Source organism: Aythya ferina (assembly GCF_964211825.1).
Source record: "Aythya ferina genome assembly, chromosome: 2".
Classification (NCBI taxonomy): Eukaryota; Metazoa; Chordata; class Aves; order Anseriformes; family Anatidae; genus Aythya; species Aythya ferina.
In genome coordinates, this window is record NC_140297.1 from 51,188,663 (window position 1) to 51,212,535 (window position 23,873).

At 42.1% G+C, this 23,873-nt stretch overlaps 1 protein-coding gene across 1 annotated transcript in view; it reads left to right on the plus strand.

Moving 5' to 3' along the window:
* MBOAT1 (membrane bound glycerophospholipid O-acyltransferase 1) overlaps nt 1-13,635 on the plus strand; it is a 56,842-nt gene extending 43,207 nt beyond the window's left edge. Inside the window, exons 8-13 of the mRNA XM_084507665.1 lie at nt 623-815; nt 3,797-3,900; nt 6,859-6,923; nt 8,286-8,418; nt 9,645-9,796; nt 11,842-13,635. Of these exons, the coding sequence (XP_084363791.1) occupies nt 623-815; nt 3,797-3,900; nt 6,859-6,923; nt 8,286-8,418; nt 9,645-9,796; nt 11,842-11,974 (780 nt within the window). The 3' untranslated portion in view covers nt 11,975-13,635. The remainder of the gene's footprint in view (nt 1-622; nt 816-3,796; nt 3,901-6,858; nt 6,924-8,285; nt 8,419-9,644; nt 9,797-11,841) is intronic.
* The last annotated feature ends 10,238 nt before the right edge of the window (nt 13,636-23,873 follow it).

Genomic DNA, 23,873 nt, shown 5'->3' on the forward strand with positions numbered 1-23,873 from the left:
GATGCTTATTTGAAATGAAGCTTTTAACTACTGACATGACTGGTGATAATTTTGATATATAAAAAGCTAGAGAGCAGCAATAGAAGTGAACATGGTGCTGCAGATACCCTATATCACGGGAAGTTACACATGTTGTGTATGCTTTTTTGACAAGTGTTTTTTAGCAAGGCACCTGGATGGCAGCTGAACAATAAGGCCCACTGTTGTACTGAATACCGAAGCTTTTGGCTTCTACGAGGAGCCCAGTCTTCAGTTCCAAGAGATGACAGTACATATAGGAAAGCTTTCTCCTTTCCATTTTGCTTTTGTTTGTTAGTTTGTTTCCTTTCTCATTTTAGGACCTCCACTAACTGCTGTAGGAATCTGGGGAAGATCATGGCCAATTTTGACTATAAATTCTCACTTGCAGCCAACTATAGTTAGTTCAATAAACTACATTAGACATAAGGTTATACTGTGGCCTTTTCTTTGTCACCCTTTCTAAATTAATTATTGTCAACTTTGTCACTAGCTTTATTGGTTCTTGAATCACATTCTTTTTGTATGCCATGAGCACTGGTATTTTCCTTTCCCTTAAGCAAATGCTTCTAATGAATATTTCACTGTCATTTGTCTTTTTCAGGGAGCAGTGATGTACAAGCTGTGTATCACACTAGTATCTCTTGTTTTATTCTTGACACTTACCAAGAACTTTCCTATGGCATATATTATTGATAATGAATTTCTTGATAAAACACCCTTCTTATCAAGACTTGGTTACCTGTACGTTGTTACACAGGCAGCAAAACCTAAGTATTACTTCGCGTGGACGTTAGGTAAGTCTGGCTGCTTTACTTATTTTTGTGAGTAACAAATCAGTTCATAAATGGGGAGGGGGTTTGGGGCTGAAGTAGTGGGAAGTAAATGAAATAAAATAGTCCCTAGACCTGTAGTTCATCCAGGAGATAAACACGTCTTCCTGTAGGCAGTGTATGTAGACAAGTATGTTATGATGTACAGACCTCTCTCTTGTTATGAGACATCTTTAGCACATGCATCTATATTAGAAAGTTGTGGTTCTTGTGGAGAACTAAAATTAGGCTTTGCCTCAGAGGCACTCTGTGGTCTTGTGGAGGGGCTAGCCTTGAGTGACCAAGAGAGAGGACTGGAGAACCACAGGGCAGGTGGGCAATGAAGAAGGCTATGGGATGGACCCAAGAACCTCTGCAAGGAAAAGGAGCAGAGATAGAAGAATGTTCATTAGAAAGAGAAATTAAAAAAATAATAATAAATAATATTTGATATTGGAAGCCAGTTAGACTGGTGGTCAGAATAATCTTTTAATATTTGCCTACTTCATTTTAGCAGTCATTTCTCCTGTCTATGTGTGAGGAGTCAAACCCTTCTAGCCTAGGTTGAAAATTGAGTGACTGTTTTTTTTTTTTTTTTTTTTTTTGGTGTGTGTACAAGACTTTGCATGTAGGGAGATCCTACAGTGATATATACACCCAAAACTGAGAAGGGTGTCATTGGGATGGGATGGAAAGAACCAGGAAAATTTGTTGTGAGGCTGTAATTGAACTGCAGGGAGTAAATCAAGATGGATCAAGAAAAGAACACTGAGGACTGGCATCTGTAGGATGGGAAGGGCTTTGGGATAAAGAATTGTTTGCTCAGGAAGTTTTTTTAGAGGGATCCAATATTAATTTGTAACTTACAAGTTTTCCAGTGTCATAGTTAACTAAAAGACCATTATCAAAGAGATATCTGAGTTTGGATTTGGGACAGGAGTGAGCGAGCCTTAGGGGCTGCAAAAATATCTTACAGATGAGGGGTTTCAGGAAAAGCATACATTGCATGCTGGTGGGTAAGGTCTCTGTTCCTCATGTTACAAATCCAGGCAACAAAACAGCAGATGTTTTATCCTTTTACTGTTTAGCTCCCTGTGGCATGGCACAAGGCACTGTAAAAGTGCCTGCTGAAACTGCTGATAAGCACTTCCTGCTCTCAGAAGAGGACAGTCATGCCATTGTGCGAGAGCCGTGCTGCTGAATTCCTCCAGATCCGTGGAAAGACAGAAAATTCAGCTTCTCCTTGCAGTAGCAATAGTCATGGGAGCATAGCTGCAAACTTGACTCAGAGCTACTGTTGAAAGCAATTTGGAATTGAGCACCTGCATCCAAGGGTTTGTGCAGAGCAAAAGCAATAAGAGCTGTTCAAGTCAACAGGGAAACCTCTGGTGGACTTTGTGGAGGTTGGGGTTTTGCAATTAATTTGAGGGCAGGAAAGTTGAGATGCTTTTATGCCCAAATCATGCTGTTCTGTAGATGTCCGTGTGTGAAGCAAGAGGCCAACAGGTCTGCAGTGTTGCTGTGCCCCTGGATTTCTCATTTCTTGCATTTACCAGAGAAACACTAAGCAGTCCCTGCTACCCTTTGAGCAAGGAGGAGCAAACCTAGGAGTCCTCTGCTCTGGTGTGACAGTCTCTTTCCAGGCATAGTCCTGTGGGTCTTGCAGCTTGCTGCTGCTCTCATAGCAAGACACTGGCAGGCCATACAGTAAATTTTAGACAGGTTTCTTTTTTCAAATAAAAAATACATGGCGTGATCTGAAAAATGGGAGACCATTCTTTCCATCAGTAAAATCTAGCTCATTTAGTAAAGTGGAAAGTAAATGGGAAGTTTCAGATTACAGAAGGCTGCTTATTAATTTATTTATTTATTGCTATTGCTGTTAATTAGGTTCTCTCTGTGATGTTCTGCTTTGGGGTTTCTCCATGAAGTTGTGCCTAAATTTGTAGCACTTACAAAGCAAAATCAGTTTCCAGTCTCTGGAAATAAATTCTGACCTTTTTAGAGCTTGGCTTATTCCAGGCTTGTATTTTGTAATCAATCTAGAAGGATAAGCTTTACCTACCTACCTGTATTTTGGCTTTCCTTTTTCTTCCCATCTCCTCAGTGGCGTCTGCATCTAGAGATAATGAACCCTTCCTGTTTTCTTGGTATACAGGGAGAGAATTTCTGGCAGGGGCACATTAAAAGCATTATTTAAGACCTGATGACCAGATGGCTCCCAGCCAAGGCTGAGAGGGGAAATAGTTGCCCAAGTACCCTGAGGAAGAGCAAGAAATTCATTCAGCCTGTGGAGTTGTGCTGTGCTTCATTGCAACAGCAAGTGGGAGCACAGCATGTGAAATGCCTACTGTTACCCAGGCTTTTATTTGCACATGTAGTAGTTAAGTCTGTAACTGAAGTTGCTCAATATTTGATTTGTAGAGATGGTTGGGTACTTTAGTGAGGCACTGAACAATGGGTTTAAGACAAAGGCTTTATCTACCAAAGTATGAATAAAAGTCCCAATTAAAACAATCATGATGTAACCCTTAGTCAAAATGGTGATCGTGTTGTGGAGACATTACAGCTTTTCTGAATTCTGGGAAGTGCTGGGACATCCTGATATCCTTTTGAGGAAAATACTAATTACATATTAATAAATATGACAACTCTTTTACATCTATCTCCAGTGTAATATAGATATGGCGAGAATAATAGGAAAAATGATTTCTATTCATTATTATTTTTATTTTATTTTATTATTTCTTCTGTTAAAGGAGTAGCTCATCTTTCCTTTTCAGGAAGTGATTCTCCTGTGTTGCCATATAGCAATGCCCCTTTACTAAGAGGAAGCTTCTTTTTGAAAGAGAAGTTGCTAATTACTATAAAGATGGCTTGAATGTGTGTTCAGTGACGTACAGACTTGTAAGAGATGACGGCTCCTCCATCAGTTTGATTTGACCCATTTTGCTTTGATATTGCAGCAGATGCAGTCAACAATGCAGCTGGTTATGGATTCAGTGGAGTTGATGAGAGAGGTGCTTTCCGCTGGGACCTGTTGTCCAATTTGAATATCTGGAACATTGAGGTGAGTTAAAAGAGTGGCTACATTAGCATAACAGGCACAGAGAAATTGCCGTGATAACGGGGAGACTGCTAGAAGGAAAGTAAGTCCATGCCACCAGGCTGCTTCTCTTTAATTTGAGAGGTTTTGTGTTTTATCTATTGGGCAGATAAATAGCGTCTGTCACACAGCCTTTGTCATGCCCTGTATTCAGGTTGCATTTGTAAATAGTTTATAGAAGGCTAATAAATGATTAATCAGATGTTTAATAAATGAGCAGTCAATTACTGTAGATTGTGGCTGAGTTCAGCGGGTCAATAAATTGCTCGCAGCTATGATTCTTCACCATCTGCGGTGTATTGCATCTATCTGCTTCTTGCAGCGTTCCCCTTTCGTAACCCAGCTGAAATATGTGCTGGTAGTGAAAGAGGCCATCACATCGATAGGCATTGCACAAACACGTGAAAGAGTTTGGGTCTCTGCGTATAGCTGGAGGGCCTCTTGTAAGTGGAAACAAGCTGGGGTGCAAGAGGTAACAGGTACAAACCGAGTAACCTGAACAGGATTGGCAGGGCCATGTAGAGCTTACGGGGTGGCTGATCTGGAGCTCTGTTCAGCAAACCACATGATTTCTCAAACCTTTGTCACACATATTTCTTGTGACTGCAGCATGCTTTTAACATCCATTAGTCTTTTGTAAACTATGTTAGTGGTTTTTTTTTTTGTTTTTTTTTTTCTGAAGCAAGAGATGGCCAGTATGGTTATTTGTTTGCTCTGAAGAATATTCTCTGAGTGCAAGGGGGATGTAAAAATGTTTACATGTCTAAAACTGCTTTCTAAAGGCTTATTTCCTTTAGAAATAAGAGGAACTTTCCCCAGTAATTCGGTAGTTATCCTTTTAAAAGGAAAAGCAGATGAAAATAACAAGTTAACTGCTTTATTGCTGAATGACCTGTGATGAAGCAAGTGTGCTTCAATAGCTCTTCTCAAAAATGAAAGGGCCCCTGTAATTATTAGTTGAAAAATGTTGAAAGATGCGAAAGCTGAAAGTATATATGTTCTCACTTTCTCAACATCCTTTCTCTGTTTTTTATCTTAATCCTCATTATACATCTCTCCTTGAGTAGTACATAATACACATCCCAAAAATGCTTTTACTCCTCGATAGCAATAGCATGCAAGGTTCCACTCAGAGATCTTGAATAAATACCTAATTCAGTTTCAGGGCAGGAAACAATTCCTGCCTAGATGGGCTAGGGCAATTCCTGTATGAATGAGGATAGTAAAGTGTAGGCAGTGCTCTTCAGTAAAGGCAAACAAAGGAAACAGGAGCCTTTGCTCTCCTCTACCTGCTGAACTGTGGGCTCTACAGAATTTTTTCCTTCAGATGAGCAACAGAGATCAGGGTGGAGAAATTATTTCCAGGAGCATAAAGCAGAAGGGTCATACTGGCCTCAGAAGTCCTGCCAGGAGGGATGATGTACTGTGGCTTTCCAAATTGCCCAGTGTTATCTGAAAGAGCATCTGAGTCAGCAGGGAAAAAAAAACAAAAAACAAAACAAACCAAAACACCAGGCCTCCATTGATTTGGTCATGTGTGCAATAAGAAGAGAGACTACAGAGCTTCATGTAAGCCTTGAACTGTTCCTGTATGCACCAACAATTCTGGGACTTAAGGGAGAAGTGTGATTGTGCAGTGCATTTTGAGCAGGATAGCCACTTTCATGTGTAAAACTGCTAAGGGTTGGGAAGTGGAGTGCTAAGTGTGCCTACAGTCTAACCTGGACTGTAGGGGTTGGATGAAGACAAGCATGTGTCAGGAGTTTTGAGGACATTAAAAGGACATGGGTGGCTAAATGTGTGGGGGAGGGCTTGAAGAAAACCTTGTCAGTGTGCATATTCTGACAGCCAGTGACCAGTTTCTCTCTTGGTAGAGTAATGGGAACTTAAAGAAGGCCAAAAGAGAGTGACAATATTAGTTGGAAGAGAAATTATATTTTTCTTGGCTTCTCTTGGTGCAATCGTGCAGTAATGCTATTAAAATGTGGCAGTGCTGCATTGGGAATTGCTAATCGTTTTTAACTTTTTAAACAGAGGATGCAGTGCCAATCATCAGTGTTCTCTGTGAAAAGGCAAAAGTATCTGAATATTCCCCTTGGAAACTGTTCTCTTTATTCTTTCTGGTTGGTGTGCCCATGCCTTCAGCTGATAGCACAAAATAATGTGGTTTCATTGAATCAGTGGAGACCAGTTATTTATTCCTGCTTGATGAAAACACCCTGGGAAGTTTCTGTCAGCAAGCAAGGAGCAAGGGGGAGCGGGAACAGGGAACTGCCAGAGGTGGAGTTGGCCAGGATTAGGGGAATTGATGCTTGACAGGATTGAGCAGTCTCCTCAAGCTGAGGGAACTGATGCTGTGAGGAGGTACAGGTAGTTTCCCCAGGGCCCTGGAGTCCACTCCAGTTTCTCAAGCTGGATAGTGAGCTGAAAGTTAGCTTCTAAATTTAGTCCTGAATTTATTTTTGTCCATGTTTTTGCAATTTTCCTCCTTCCTTCTCCAAATAATAACGCATATCTTTTAGTTTTTATAACGCTTTGTTTTAATAGCACTCTAGGGAATCCCAGACTCTGTAATGGGTGGCAAGATTTCTCTTCCAGAAATGAAGCTGTTTATGAACTGTGGGAAGGCCAAACGTTTAAAACAAGAAAGCTCTTCAGATTTCCCGTAATTTGAAAAATAACCAAACATTGTGTTTAATTTTACAAAACAAAGCAAGTGCCGAGTGCTGGCAGTGAGCAATCAACCTAGTTAATGTCCCTCCCAAAATATATTAGTGTAATGATGGACTGTGGCACAATCTTCACAATAGTTAGCTCCTAGAATAAATATTTCCCTTGTATTCATTCAGCTTCTCTAACTTAAAATGCAAGTGTTATTTTACAGGTTTCAGTGCTAACGTTTCATGTGAACTTCTTTCTTAGACTGCAACAAGTTTTAAAATGTACATTGAAAACTGGAACATTCAGACAGCTGCCTGGCTAAAACGGTAAGTGGGATGAAACAGCAATTTGCTTGTGAGACCCAAAAACTTTAGATGGCCTGAAAAAATGCTGATGGTGAGTCTTATCAATGTATAGTCTTTTGTTCTCTCTAAAGGTTGGTGGAACACAGTGGGTTTTGATGCTATGAAGTTTTGTTGTTGCAAATGTTAAAATGTCCACATTTTATATACGAGCAGAAAAGCCAGAAATGAACCATTCAAATCTTCCAAAAGGAAAAGTAACAGCATTTTGATGGCATTTTTTAGGCTGGTGTCTGCCTCCATTGTGTTTGCTGTAATGTTTCATGGTGCTGTATTATGTTTCCCATGCATATTATGACCGGAGGCAAGCCTTGTTGTGTCGCTAGGATCCATTTCATTTAGAACTGGGGAGAAGTCCGAATCTTAAGAGCTTTGGTGTAGTCCAGTTTGGTGTTATCACAAGAAGCTTTCTACTGAGTCCTTGTTTAGGATATGGAGAAGAGAGTTGTTATAGCATTGAGATGATCCGATTTTAATCTGTCTGATAAGGCTTATGTAAATATTAGCTTAAGTTCAGTTTTTTTAAATGGAACTGTGTCCTGTTACTTGTTACACTTTTTGGCATGATTAAAGCTCAGTGTACAGTCAGTTAATGCAGTGTCTGAAGTGTAGGCACAAATATATCATGGTTATTGTGACTATTTTTGTTGTTAAATGTTATCTTATTATCCCCTATTTTTCATAATTCAATTGATGTTCCTGGTAAGAAATACATTTTCTCAACTATTGTCTTTGGAACACAGCATCTCTGCTAAAACTCAGATAGCCAAATAGACCTGATAATGTATTCTTGAACTGGTATCATTCATTTCCGTCTTTGGAGTAAGATTTTGGGCTGCAAAACTTAGCAGGAATCCCCTGCTTTGCAATAGCTAAAGGCACTCCCTGTTGATCCCAGCATCTCTCAGATAACAGTGCCTAAAAATACTTCTGTTCACCACTAAGGGGTGTGGTGGTGTCTGTTGGTCCTTCTACTTGCTCTTGATTTACCATCAGGGTTTTGAAGAGTAGTGTGCAATTCCAGATTAGAAGTCTAAACTTGAATGGGAAGTCTTCCCTGCTCTTTGCCATTCTATTTATTTGACTGCTGAGAGCAGTGGGAATATTTGTGCAGGCACTCTTTGGATACTCAGTGCATAAAAGCTTGCTAACTCTTTCCATCTAACCTTCCATGTTATCAAAGGGAGAGCACCTTACACCCCAGACTGTAACCGAGGCAAGATGAGACCTGTAAGAAAACAGAATAAGATGTTAACAGCTGAGAAGGATTTGCAGTTTCAATTGTTCTGCTGTATTCAGCTTCTTGTTTTGTTTTCCTCTTCACAGTGTTTGCTATGACAGAGCTCCTTGGTACCCTACAGCCTTAACATTTATCCTGTCGGCCCTGTGGCATGGTATCTATCCTGGATATTATTTTACATTTCTCACTGGAATCCTTATCACACTCGCAGCCAGAGCAGTATGTACCTTTCATTGTTCTCTTCCAAGGCCCTTTCTAGACGTTATCCAGCTATCAGCTGCAGGGACCACCCTGGCACAGTCAAGCAGCTTGTCCCTGCTGCGAGCTCTCTTTCATGCCTTTGCGGGGTTGATGTTCACTGAAATTTTGTTCTGTATTAATGCTAATTAGAAAGAACCCCCAACAGTTAAAGCCAGCACTAATTCTCTGCGTGCTGCAATACTGCCCCTGGCTGTCAGAGAAAACATTGCTTGTGAGTGTATCGTTAGGTAGGAGTTTGGGAGTACTACTGGCTGTGTCTGTGCAGTCAAATTAGCATGGTGTTCAAGGTTAAGCTAGAGACCAGACTTCTGCTAGTTCATGTTGCATGGATGCTGACTTGTAATTAGCTCTGGGTCCACTTTTTCACAGTAACTGTTATGGGCTGAGCATTAGCCCTAGCTGGAATGCTGTCATGTGGATGCAGTTGATGGGGTGAACTGGGCTCTGTGTTTATGAACTGGTCTCGGGTAGAGCCACCAAAGGCAAAACAGCTTTCATGTCACACTGAGGCTGCATTTATCACTTGTGCAATTTATCCTTCAGGCTGAACCAGCTAGTTGGTCAGGGCTGGGAAGCCCCTCTGTTCTCTTTCAGCATTTGAATATGGATTAATAACCAGGTCTATCTGAAAGGTGAATTAAGCTAATGGTCAGTGTTAGCCCCTATGGCCACAGCAAGTTGCTGAGCATGCTGTTTTAACACGTGCTTTACCTCCTTTTGTGAGGATCCATTTCACAGATGTGAAGTTAAACCCAAATCTGTAGAGAACTGACCAGCTATAAACACATACTTGTTCATATAAAGTAACTTTGTTTCACAGTTGAAAAGCAGTAATAAATAAAAAAAATAAAAAAATAAAAATGGGAGGGAGGAAGATCAGATCATAACAACTTCCCTCCTCGAGGTTATTGTCCAAGATTCCTGCATGAGAGTCTGCTCTGCTGATTATGGCAGAGGAAATTGGGCCACTTCTCTGTTTACCACTGATTAACTGTGGGATCTTAGATATGACAGTTAATGCACTTCTGCCTGCCTTCCGACTCTCAGTGCTTTCAAAAGGGTATGTAAACTTTTTGGTGATAACGCTGATAATAAGTGCAATACATATGCTGCAGTATGCTTGCGTGACTTTGCCTAAGAAGTGAATTTATGTAATTTTCTGTTTACTTTTCCTTGACATGCAGATAAGAAGCAATTGCAGACATTACTTCCTCTCATCGGTGCCTCTCAAGATAGCCTATGACGTTGCTACCTGGGTTGTCACTCAACTAGCAGTTTGCTATACAGTTGCACCCTTTGTAATGCTGGCTGTTGAGCCCACAGTTAAGTTTTACAAGTAAGTTCTCTCCTGGTTATGGCACCTCAGACTAGTGTGGCTTTGTTAAATAATGCAAGGCATGCTGAAAGGCAATTGGCATTTCATCAGATCTGAAAGGAATTCAAACAGGATATTTGATAACGTAAGGAGCGATTTCTGTACTCCTGTAACTTAATTAGCTAGTAGTGCCAAGTAGGAGCCCTTCTCTCTTACTTCTCAGTCTTTTTGCGTTGTTATTTAATCTGACTTTTCACATACTCAGCTTCCTTTTTCAAAGCAGTCAAGTCTCAGCCTTTAGCAGTGGTGAAGGCTGGAGAGGTTAAGAACAATGTGAGTTGACAGTAGGAAGGACTCAATGAGACAAGAACAGGTTTCCAGCTGCTGACTGCACGGAGCAGGAGAGGTGACTGATCAGCAGGAGATAAGAGGGTACCTGACAGATTATTACCTCTTGAAATCATTATGTTTTTCTTTTTGTGTGTGAATATTTCCATAGGTCCCTCAAAAATAAGTGCAAATAAGCACTGGGTTTGCAGAGTATATTGAATATACTCTAGTAAACATAACTTGAAATAGAGAAATTCAGAAATAATTTAAAAAGGGAGACTACTCTATATGGCTTTACTTTTCTTTGATTCTACAGTGAACTGTCAGAATAACAGGTTTTGGTCAAGAAAAAAGATGATTCATTCCTCTAAAATAAAAACATTAATCTGATAGTCAAGACAGCTGCTGTCAGTAAGTCTGTTTGAAAGGTTTTTAATTTTGACCTTTTCTTTCCTTTTTCTTAAAACATTGGACTTCAACACAGAAAACTTACCATATAGAAATGACTCCAAATCTTTCCCAGTTCTAGTAAAATGCTTTCCCAGTTACTACATTAATATCTATTTTTCTTCTTTCAAGGCAAAAGTAGTAAAGAGCAATCAGAACCAAAAGGGAGAGAAAAGACTAAAATACTAAACTCATTTATAAATTTGCCATGTGTGTAAATTTGTTCCCTTTGTGCTACAAGAGACCGTTCCATGTTTCCATGTGTATATATAAATGTAAGATTACATTGCTAACTTTAAAACAAAAGAAACAAATATGTGTAAAGAACTTGGTATTACTATGCCAGTGTCTAAGAAGGGAGAACTGTTACTTTTACCCAGATTTTGAGCAGAGAAAATGATTTTCCACCCTTGCCCAAAGCTGGATCATCACCTTAGTATTTTTTTTGCCCTAGTGAATTTGAACTTAACACCTAAATGTAGATAATGTTAAGCAAGGAAATTGTAGGCTTCTGGACCAGGGAACACTTTCAGAGCACAAAGCACCTTGCAAAGAAATTAAGAGCTACGGTAAAAAGTATAAATGAGACCATACAAAAGTGCATTTCTGTAGTTAATAGTTGGACCTTACTGTATCCAAACCGGGTCCTCAACAAGTTGCCTCATGTGGCTAGGTTAAGTATTTTTGGTTTCTGTTCAATCCTGTGTATACCAAATTATTTGAAATAAAAATATTTGATATCTAATATGATATCAAATTAAAGTGTCCCTGAGTAGTAGCCTTCAAAAACAAGATTCTTCTGTAGTTGCCATTATCTAACCTTCCTCAGATAAGAGGTGAACTTTTGGTTTGTTTCAGATTTCAGCATTTGAAATGATTTCTTTCTTTCCCATTCAGTTGCTTATTGTTGCTTTTTGTTTTTAACTGATACAATTTTACGTCCTAAGTTTGAAGAATTTTTCTTCAGAATGCAGCCTTGTATACTCTAATGTTAAAAGAGAGATGAACTGAATTAAGTCTAGAGTTAAATTACGTGAGTTTATCCAAGCTGTCAGATTTTGGATTCTAGTGTTTGCTGATTGATTCCTTGCCTCATTAACATCCATGGCAACATTTTCATTGACGCATAGGTTGCGTGAGAATCAAGGGTTTATTTTGGTACTTACTAGGTCATGTTCATACTTTCTGCATTCATCCCTTAGCACTAGATTCTGCATGGGCTTATTAAGGCTGTACAGTTCATCTTATTACCAATAAAAATGTAATATTCTCTTTCTGCTTTTTTCTAGGTCCATGTATTTTCACATGCACATTCTAAGCATCCTGGTGTTGCTCGTGTTACCAATCAGACCTCAAGCCCGGTCCGTAAGAAAGCCTCAAAATGAGGCCATACAGAACTCTGCTAAAAGCAAAGACAAATGATATCTCCAAAATTGCCGACGCTGGGAAACAGTCATATTGGAAACAAAGAAGAAAAAAGGGAGCAATGGGAGTAGAAGTACAAGACAAGTGGCATTTCTATCGGTTATCTTAAAATCTTATTGGATAGGGCAGTTAAGAGCCTGAAAGACTGCATTTCAAATGACTACGGTTAACAGAGATTTACAGGCTATGTTTACAGGCTCATGGGGCATTTTGATTTTTTTAATAAATATTTTTATGAAGTGTTTTTATATATTTAAACTTTTTCACATGGAGAGGCATTTTTGCCCTTTTACAGAAATATACAATTATTAATCAAAGAATCTGGTGATTAAAGGGACAGGAAGAAGCAAGCAAAGAGCTAGATCAGCTGCCTGATAGTCTGGTGCTGTGGGTGGCTGGCAGGAGGGTTTTTTTATATCTTGGTTGAGGAGAGAGATGGTATGAGTAGAAAACCATAGAAAAGAGGTTGCTCAACATGCTGGTGCTGCCTTCTGCCTGCTTTGTGCACAGGGTTTTCCCCAGCAAACCCCAGAGCAGGGACTGCAGCCTGAGCTTGGCAGCAAAGGTATTTCACATTCCTCGGAGTCGCATCTGCTGGTATGAGGGCAAGACAAGTCCCTTGGGAATAGGTGTCTGGGAACACTGTCAACTGCCTTGGCCAAAAGCTAAAGCCAAGTAAAAGCAAAACAAAAGGGGGGAAGAAAAAGTAGTAAAAGAAGGGACATACACCCTGTGGTCTGTAGAGCTGTGCTTCTGTAATGACACAGTGCTCATTGCTGCGTCAGCCTTTGCAGTTTTAGAGTGATGCAGCACTTCCATCCCAGTATGAAAATAACTGAGGAGGTTTAGAGTGTTAAAGGTTACAGTTATGAGTTAAATCTGAAAAAGGTTTGTAATGCATCAGACTTTTTGGTACTCCAAAGCATCCTATCTTGTGAAGGGATAACTTTCCAGCAGGATAACACTAAAATGAAACTTGAACAGTAATTATGATAGCCATAATAAATAATTCTGTACAAAATAAAGATTGTGATGGGCTATGAACACAAGAGTCACAACTGAGTCCTTGTGCAATCTTGACTGGTGATTTAGTCTTTCAATGCAAGTTTTTCTGCTTGTAAAGTCCCTAGCTTACAGGAATGTTGGGAGTTTTAATTTCTAAGGACTTGTAGTATTTTGAGATAACTTGCTGCAAAGTACTGTGTCGTTAAAAAAAAAATAAATTGTTTATTTGTTTTAATCCACTCACCCCAGGAAAATAGACAGATGGGACACATCAACAAAACTAAATAATTAAAAACAAAAAACTCTCACCCTTCTCCAGGAATGTTTTTCTCAGGATTTTGTAGCAGCAATTCTTTTGTTAAGGTACTGGTATTTTTTGATTCTGTAACTGATGTGTGATTGATCAAAGAATCTGCTGTTTACTGCACTCTGATTTTCATGTCAGATAAAATTTTGCAGAATCCTAATGTTTTGGGAGGAAAAAAATCAGCAAAACCAAAACAAGTTTAAAAAATGTTTGATTTTATTTTCTGTGGTGGGAAGACTTTGTCCTGTGACCACCTCATGATTTAGAGTATTGCTCATGGAAGAGTTTATTTGGTAATTTATTTTGAAGGCAAGATGGGATTAAAAGATTGTTCTGAATAAACAAACCGCTCTGCGTCACTGCCTGGCATTATTAATGAAAGTCAAATGTGAAAATGGGTGAATGAATCTGCGCCTCATAGAAAAGGAGCTGTTTAGGTCTGCTAGATTTTACGGGATAGATGTGCTCTAGACCATGCTCCTGTTGAAAGCAAGACAAGAAAACACCCATATGTGTCTGTGAAAGAAGGACCTGTCCCTAACTTGGCCTGTCTCCGGTTTATCCCTGTGTGTTTTTTTCTTCCTTGATGTACCTGAGTTGCATCTTAGGCACCTAACAATTAATTCGGAGAGTGGCTGTGAGAGCTGTGTTGCCCACTGGAGCTGTTCCCTTCCCACTGGGCTAGATCAAACCTTGGCTGCTCCTTGGGTGAGAAAGGAGATTAAAAGCATTGGCAAAACTCCCTCGGATACTGCCATATTCATATACTCCAGTCTTCAGCAAGTCTGCAGAAGGCAAACGTTTCCATCAGGTCATCTTTTTAGCACCTGCATCGGAAAATAAATGCACTTTAAGGGGTTGCTGGTTTGTATCTGGTGCTCTGTGCCCTGTGATCTGTATGTACAGTGCTCACGCCATGGCCTGCAACCTCTCCTGAGCTGAGTGCCTAGGGAAGGCCAGGCATTGCCAGTGGGGCAACTTCTGCAGGGTTTCATGAGAGGTGAAGTTGCTGACTCTAATGCCACCTACTTCTGCTGCAGGTTTCAGCTTCTACAGTGTGATGAAGGCAGGGTTAGGGAGCAAACCCTTATTCTCCCATAAGGTTGTGTTCTCAGTCTGCAACTGCCTGAAAACAGGAGCCCTGGGCTTCAAGGAGAACTGTTAGTGTGGGTTTTATGTGATATGCTAAATGAATTAAATTTTTTTTTTTTTTTGAACATTACATCTCAAGGAAACTTGCTAGTCGGGCTAATCTTAAAGCTGAAAGAAATGATCTAAAATCGTTGCTGTACTTTGTTTTTGTAGACTAGGCAGCTTTCATAGACAAGCCAGTCTTGCAAAAGTAAAACCGATTTAAATTACTGTAAAAAAAAAAAAAAAAAAAAAAAAGGCTATCAGGAACTATTAGGCTATTTAGAACTATCTTTATAAATCCACTGTGCTGAATTTCCCTGTCCTTGTTATCTCTCAGAGGGAGAAGCTTCTGCCTTATAGAAAGACTGTAAATGGACACTACTAGTTAGAGGAGACTCCTCGTTTACTAACAGTAACTTACTCTAAGAGCCAAAGTAGAAATTCAGGTTATGGATGTGTGTTGTTGGGATCCCATGTACTGGCCTGGCATTACTGGTCTTTACTTGGAAAACCGTGAATACTTCGAAGGTGTGTTTCAGCAACTGAAAGACAGGATTATGATTACCAATATGATGTTAGTTTCTAATCATGCTCTGACTGATGCAAAAACCTGGGGAGCTGAGATCATAGAGAGACAAAACCAATCCTGATGTTTTATAAGAGAGAAATACGGCACCATCAGACAGAAATGAAAAATGCAGATTGCATTACATTTCTTTTAACAAAGTTTCTATTTTAGATGCAGGAATATAAAAATTAGACAACCTCCACATTCTTTGGACTGAAGACGAATTCCAGCTGTTATTTTTCAACATATTTGACAGCATTAAAACTGAACTAGAAATTGAGGTCCACTTGGGTGAGAGGCCTAAATGAAGAATAGAGCTTTTCAGTTTAGCTCTGGGGCCGGTATTTAAAGAAGCAAAAACTCAGCAACTTCCTTGGTGGGCTGGGAGCACAAAGCACTTTCCGTTACTGTCATGTAAGCTGCCCCCCTCCCTGAGTACATTCCTGCATGTCCCCTTGGAGCATGCCAAGCAAAGGAGGCAGTACAAACGTGGGATACAGGGTAGGCAGATATTTTTCCTCACTTTCTGGCTGCCCTGCATGTATACATAGCACATAGTTGGGATTTTTGCATTGCTTGAAATGAGGTAGGTGGGTAAGAAGGCCATGGATTTTTACCCCATTGGTGGGGATATTGGTAGGATCTGTGAACCTGCACTTACCTCTCTGTATATGCAAAAGCAGGCTTAGCAAACTAGATCTAGCTCTCGTCTTTAGCACATCGCCAGCCTGCTGCTCCCTTTCTTCATAGAGACGACAGTAATGATGTGCATTAAGCATCTGGATTTGCTCCTGGGTGGAAGCTGCAGCCTGCCGACGGAGTGCTGGTGTGACACGAGGTGGAAATGCATCTGCTCGGTTACGTTTACAGCTAGTGCCCTCTGTGGGTGAGCAGGCTTTCAGTGCAGGTTCAAGCGCGCCGGCTGGGTGGTTTTGCAGCAGTACAGCCAGGCTAGCTGCGGGGAGATGCTGCTTTTCAGCTGTGCCACAACGAATGGGCTCTGATTTGGACCCAGAAAGAAAAGACTTAGTTAGAAGGAAAAAAAAAAAATGCTACAGGAGGAAATGCTGCCTTATTGGGAGCAAAGATGCTTAAAAACTTGGGTTACTCTCTTTCACCTGACTTAATTATTGCCTGTGGAAGGGAACCACAGGGTGGGGGAAAAACAGTTCTGAGAAGTGCCCCGAGGCTGCCCTCAAGACCTCATTTACTATCCATTCACAGAGCAGTTCTGAAAGTGAGACCCAAGGCTTGCCTGGAGGCTTTTCTGCTGTAGCGTGGTTCCCTGCACATCTGGATTAGGAGTGCTGCAGCTTGCCTGTGAGGGCCTGGCATGAATGGTGGCAGCAGGTCTGGGAGCATTTTCGGATCGTTGTTGGATGCAGCACGAGACCACCGTGCCCTGCAGTATTGGGAAAAGAGCTTGGGGCACACTAAGGCTAAGCCAGCAACTGTGGGACAGGGTGGAAGGAAACACAACCAGCACCCTGACATGCTGAGCATCCCTTGCCCTGTCCAGTGGTGGAAGCTGGTGCCCCTCTTCTTCAGGAATGTTTTAACTTGGTGACGTTGTCACTGCTTTGACACGTGGATTTCTCTTTGTTCATAATGGTGCCTATGTATTCCTGCCTTGGTGGCTTCAGTACCAGCGTGCTTTGTTTGTTTGCTTTCATTTTTTTGTTTTTGTTTCAGAAAGATGGATGGTTTATATTTGATCAGCAAGATAGACAATTCAAGGCAAACTCAAAAGATCTGCTGAATAACATGAATACTTTTTACGTGTACTAATTTGTTTACCTTTCTCTGTCTCTGAAGCATTCTTTTTTCATTGTTACTCTTAAATGACACCTCCCAATGCACAGCAGGTGGCGCAGTTTTTGCTTAAAGATGATTTTTTATAGACTGAGTCACAGAAACACTAAGCTCTCTTCTTGTGGCTGAGTGCCCACTGGCACAAGGAAGTGGACACAAGGCGAGGAGATGCATCCACCACGAATCTGGAGCACCTGTGTCTTTCTGCTCCCGCCACGTGCACCTCTGTACCGTGGTCACCTCGAGTCACCACTGAGTCACCTCGATGCTTCCCCCCTGCCCTCCCAAGGTTTGGGTCAATCCCACTCCTCCAAGACTCTACCTCTGCCTGCTCTTTCTTCAGAAAGTGACCCCTGTGAGTTAATTTAGATGCAGCAAGTAGCCCACCCTCATACTTGCTGTGCAGTGCCAAGCCACTTGGGTATGTGGAATGAGGGACAATCCTCAGTGAGGACAATGGGGAGCAGAAAGGCAGATGCCTTTAGGAGGCAGACAGCAGAAATAACAGGGGAGGTGGGAACTGGAAGTGCAGAGAGGTTGTGACAAGGGACAGTGAGCAGGGAGCTTCTCCCCTGACATGTTTTTTTCACGATGATGTGAAGCCAGGATGGGAAAGGGAGTGCCCTGCTCCCCTCTCCCCTTCCTGACTGGGGGTTAGGTGGGCACGGAGGATGGTGCTGGGAACTGCCTGCAGGAGAGCAAGTGGCATTATCTGAGGCTTTCCCAGCTGCCTTTTGTGGAGGGGTTTTGTTTGCAGACAGCCACATGGTCCCAGTGGCGTGCTATTGGCCTGCTTCAATTAGACGTCTTGACTGATGGCCAGTTTAATGAGCCTGTGTACAGAGGGTCATTCAACATGGCAATTATACCTATAAATCTATTTGCAGCAGGGCTCAAATAACCTTTTGCGCACAGTTCTTCATAAAATGACTGTCTGATTAATTAACATTAATTTATCCACTGTATGGAACCAGATGCAGTCTGTATGAAAGCCTCTGCTCTGATGTACAGGCACTGTGTGAACTGGGAGGATTTGGGGATGGGAATGGCTCTGATGTTGTTTCAAGCCTCTCTTTTAGATTTTTTTTCTTCTCTTTCTTCCTCTCTCTCTCTCTTTGGTCCCAGTTGATTAACATTCCAGGGCAGCATCATATAACAGGGGGCAAAATTCAATTAATTGAATATGAAATATTTATAACCCTACTCTATGTGTCTATCAGAGAAAGGTCCTTAATAGATCTTCTCATTAGCATGGACTGGTGACTCACTTCTCTGCTTTCACAGTCATTTGGAATTAAAATCCAATTAATCTAATGTCCCTGTGAATATTATTAAACTATTTGAAAAACTGCATTGAAGAGATATGAGGTGGGGGGTGAGGGGCTAAGAGAAGAAGAGGGAATATGTCTGAAGCTCATGAAGATTCATTTCTTCTCTGCTAAACACATAGTCTGGAAAGACTAATTCCCTGTTTTCTGGAAAGTGAATAGCTAATTCTTAATACCAAAAGTCTGAGAATGGAGAAATAACTTGTTTCCTACTGTCACTGTGAAGAGCTCTGTCATTTCTGACCAGGCCAAGAAATGTCCTTCCCTCCTCCTGCCTTTCAGGTTGCTCCTAGCTCTTACCCTGAAGCAATGGACAGGACCTTACAAAAGGTATTCAGGCACTGTGAGGTAATTCTGGGGGCTCGTTCCCAGCTCTCCAGCAGCATTCAGCTGCCCTAGGGCTGGCTTTGTGTCCAAAGACCCCCACTGTCCACATGGGGGACCAGCAGCGTGCCTCCCCATGGGGAGAGACCACCCCTGCCTGGAAGGAAAGCAGCCAGGGCACGTGGATCCCAGGGCTGGGGAGTGCTCCAGGCTCCGTGGCATAGGCAGAGCCTAGCAGACTGTTTAATTGTTAAATGTCTGTCTCTTGAGCGGGTAGGGCACTGACCTGAATCGTGGTGAGGAGGGATCTGAACCATGAATTTCACATGCGAACTTTGAGCAGGAGGCAAATTTCTAAATTGAATATTCCCCTAATGGGAATGACTTGAGGACAAAATCCCTTAATGACTCTAAGGAATTCAGAGACACTGCCGCAAGAGCATGTAAGTGAGTAGATAAATATTTCTGAGCTGGATGAATATTCTGGATATTCAGATACGAAATGTTCCTCTTCTACTTTAAAAACAATCAGCTAAAAGATCTATCTATAAAATTTAGTTCTGCCTTTGTTTGTTTGCTCTTGGATATAGGTGGAAGTAGCCTATTTCTTTATATGTTGCCCCTTTCTTTATTCTTTCTGTCAGAAGCCTTGTCCAAACGTTATCACAGAACATAAACATGCATTGAGATACACTACTACACATTTCAATGTCTTTATGAAGCCTTATAAAGCTGGATTTCAGAGAGACAGAGCATACTTCTTCTGTCACAGAGGCACAACCCATGGGAGAAACCTAGCCGAATGGTGATGTACAGACTGTAAATCAGAATCGAGGAACACTTGTGTGTAACTGAGGTTGTGTGGGGAAAAGCTGTGTGGTTACAGCATACCAGGAGAGCAAGAGGCACCGGGACTCTGTGTTTGGTGGCTTATGAAGCTTATAGAAGGGTCTTGTGTTCCAGCTTTTAAAAATAGAATGGTGTAGGATGCTCAGGCATTGGTGGGAGGAAGTCAGGTTCAGTCAATCCTTTCCTTCACCACATGTCCAGAGATTTTGTCATCCCTGTATAGGCCAGTTCTGATTTATTTATTGTAAGCAGTGAAACAGCAGGCTGCAGTTGTGATGTACAGTGAAGTGCAACATGCAACCCTCAGCTTCTTTGGGCATCATGCAGCAAATAAATCACTGGCAAACCTATGCGTTTTTAACTTACTGAGGGAATTATATGCCTAATGAGCCCCCTTTCCCATCATTTTAACCCCTTATAAAAGCTACTTAATTAAATATTAATGAAAACTCCTTCAGCATTTTGGTTTGATGATCATCTGAACCAAGGCTCTGCGGTTAGACCTGGCAAGAACATTATCCCACCCACAGCAAATCTGAGTGAGAAGCCTATTAATTCACACCACAGCTTTTCAGAGCACAAAGCAGGAGCTGAACTCATAGCCCTCCTCATTCTGGAGAAGCCCCATTACCAGAACCATGGTGGCATCTCATGGTTCTTGGTGGTGTGCTGTTTGTCAGCTGAAATCTGGTCCCACTCCAAATAGCTGATATTTGGGATTGGTAGTGTTTTATAACTGTTTTGTCTGTCTATTTGTATTTATTGCTGGTGACCTGCTATGAAGGATACAGGAAGGTGGCAGAATCTGAACTGCAGCCTTAAAACTTTATTATCTAAGGCTCTAATTGGGTTTGCTTTGACATGAGAAGAGATTGACTGATCATAGTAAAACTCTCGACTCTGATCAAATTAAGAGAAGAAATTAGTTTGTATCTTCTAAAACTGTGCTTTTTCCTGCAGCTGGTCAATGGATGTTGCTCCCAGTTTATTCTCATGCCAAGCCTTCTTCCATCCTACCCAAAGACAGACGTGGTAGCTGCTCTCGGTGCCTTCCCTCTCCCCTGATGCCTTTGTCTGTTTATGGTCTATGTCCTAGCACAGACTCTGATTCCCAGTGATCAGGGACAAGCGGTCTTGATTGCTCCTTTCCCTGGGATCCAGGCAGCAGGAAAATTGAGAGAAAAGCAATGTAAAATGCACTTGTTCTGTGCTGGTAAGATTGCTCTCCCACTTTGCGCTGGTACAAAATGACTGCTGCTGATGAAGAGCAGTGGAAAATCAAATCCGGGACCTTTTTTCAATCTTCTGCAGTCCCCTGCACACTTCAGGCACTGTATTAATCATTATAATTTCTTCCACATTGCCACTCTGTCTGCGAGCTTCCTTTGAGCAGTGTTTTCTGTTTTGTGCTTTCCTCCAGCAGGCTCCAGCTTTTCTGGAAACGGCTGCCTGAGCTCTTTCCCAGGGCACGGGTATGCCAGCCAGTGCATCAATCCACTTTTGTTTCCATAATGCCAGCTTCCTGTGAAGTTTCAAATTAATTTTAATGCTTCCCTCCATTTCAAGGCCTATAAAAAGACCTCGGTTCTGCCTACCTTGGTGAGCTGGGACCTGTTCAGGAATCTGGAGGATGCTGTTGTGATGGTTCTGGGGGTTTCCATTTCCTCCGCCTGCATCCAGCTGCTTTCTGGCAGGGGATGGGGGCATGCACCCTGCCCCATGCTCTGCTGGGTCGGGTGATCCCAGCAGGGCTGGTCCCGAGCCTCGTGCCCGCTGCTGGCTCTGAATTAGCCATCTCTGCAGCAGCACAGACCTCAGGGCTGGCAGCGGCGATGGTGGTTAGGACAACCTCGTGCCCCTGAAAGCTGTTCCTGTGGCCTGCTAGGGGGCTATATGGGGCTATACACCACGGATGCTCACGGGTCTGCTGAAAAGTGCTAAGAACTCTGAGAGAAAAAGGCAAAGCTGATGGCAGGAGATTTACAATTACAATTTTTGCATCTCCACTGCCAGTGGAAAAATGTTTAGTGACCCACAGATTTAAAAAATGATAATGATAATAATGATAATAATGATGATGATAATAATAATAATAATAATAATAATAATAATAATAATAATAATAATAATAATAATAATAATCTAACCATGGGGTGAGATGCCAGATTGCACTGGGTAATCCCTTTTCCACTTTTCACCATTGACACTTCTAAGCTTTCTGCTAATCATCTTCAGTATCTCTTGTTTCTGATGAAAGAACAGGATGTGCATGGTAAAACAGTCTGGAAAGAGACTGGAGGAGAGACTCCCAGCTTTCCAGTGCTCCCAGGTACCTTTCTAAGTTCAGGTGTTTTAAACAAAAGAAAGGGAGGAAACTTCCCCAAACTTCCTATTCATAGCAAAGAAGGAGCAGCCCGTTTTCCTGCTTGCTAAAGCCTCATGGCCTTGATGCAGATGCTACCTGGTGCCTTGGGTGGTTTTCCCCAGCCTGGTGGAGGAGCTCCTAGGCCAGCGCCCACCCGTTGCTCCAGAGCTTCCAGACAGGCTGAACCCTGCGTGGCTGACTTTTTGCTTTGTTTTGCCTTTCTTCCCAGCATCAGGGCTGCAAATGAAAATACCTTTTCAGCCCCACTGTCATTACCCATAGGGATGGCACCTTTAGTGTGTACTGTTCATCGCTGTAATAGCTGCACCTGCGTGCAGCACACAGCTGTGGGCTGTAATTGCAAAGCATTATTTTCTGTATCTCCCTGAAAGCTTTTTTTTTTTTTTTTTTTTTTTTCCCCTGTTGTTCTTGCTGCGAAGGTCCGTTTGTAATGACTGCAGACCTCTTTCTTTCCACAGGGCTCCCTCCTCCTGTTACACCCCTCTCTAAGCAGTGCATTTCTTGGAGCACATGTGCTGGCTCATGCATGTCCTGCAGGCAGGTGGGCAGCAGAGGGGCTGTGCTGCTCCCTGTATTGCTGCTGGGCTGGCACCAAGGCCCTGGGGTGATGAATTCATTTGTTCCTTGAATCTTCTGCCCCTGGGTGCCCGCCTTACAGTGAATCAATTTGGCGCTTTTGGGCCTGGATTAATGCAAGTGCCAATGGAGCATGCATAGGGAGGAAGGCAGGGGAAGGAGTGGGGGGATCAGGGGGATGCCCAGAACCCAGCAGGCAACTCTTAAAAATTATTGTAAATAAATAAATAAATAAAATAAAAAACAGAGTGCTTAAAAACAAAACAAACAAACATTTATTTATCTATTTATTTTTCAGTCCTCTCAGCTCTCCTGCTACGTGCAGTTAGTTCCCTGGAAGGCAAGCAGCTCCTCAGTGTTTCAGGTTGTGCCTTGTAAATCAAGGACGTAGCAAGGAATTTGAAATGTATACTGACGCTGGCTGTTCTCCTACCTCCTGCTGTAATGAATTCATGTCTGCAGACAACAGACACAATTATTATGTAAATTGCACACACACAAACACGCAGAGGAAAACATTTTTTTTTTTTTTTTTTTCCAGGGCTCCTGCTTTCCTGCTCCTAGTCCAGGCCTCCAGCACCCGATGGGGTGGAGGTGTGCTGGGGGCAGGAGCAGGGCCCTGCCCACCACCCCAGGAGGGACAACCCCGCTGTCCCCCCCGTGCTTCCCAAAGGCAGAAATATGAAAGTTGGTTGTTTGGCTCAGGGTTGAAGAGCAGGGCAGCAGCACAGAAGGCAGCGTAGAAAAATCAGCTGGTCACTCTGAGAAGATTGCTGTAATTAAATTAAAAATCTCGCTAAGTGCTCAGTCACAAAATGTGACAATATGGTGCGCAGCAGTGAGGAGGATCAGTGAGTGACCTGGACTGATTTGCTGAAAATTTGAGCAACCCATCCACCTCTCCACTGCGTTTTCTGTAGGACTGCAGTCTCGCAGTAAAATCCTACTTGTTCAGTCAATAAATAAATAAATAAAATGAAAAGCAAGCCTGAACTCACAGACATAGTGACCTCTCCCCCCCACACACACCCCCCCGCCCCAGCAGTGATGGGTGGTGCAGAGGCTGGTGCTGCTGGTCTGTGCCCCCACTAGCTGGTAGGGCACCCAAGGATGTCCAAGTGCTGTGCTACCAGCCCACCCGTGCTGCCACCAATCCCAGGGGGGTGACCCTTTTCGGGAAATACCGGCACCCCATCCTGGTCAGAGGGCTCCTTCTGAGGCTCTCGCCATTTGCCCTTGGAATAAGAGCCCCCAGTTAACACCCCGGGATGTCAGGGGGCCGAGGTCCCCCCACGGGCAGGGGCGGCCACCGAGCCCCCCCGGCAGCCCCGGGCACGGCCCGGTAGGTGGCAGTGCTCGCCCAGGAATTTGAGAGTTCCCTTAGTAAATAAATAAATAAACAAACAAACAGATAAATAAATAAATAGATAGGTAGATAAATAAATAAATAAAGCAGCCCAGGAAAACAGCAATTTCTTTGCAGATATATTTAGAAAAACAAATACAAATGAGGGCAGAGCGCTGGAACCCTCTTTTTATTTTATTTTATTTTATTTTATTTTATTTTATTTTATTTTATTTTATTTTATTTTATTTTATTTTATTTT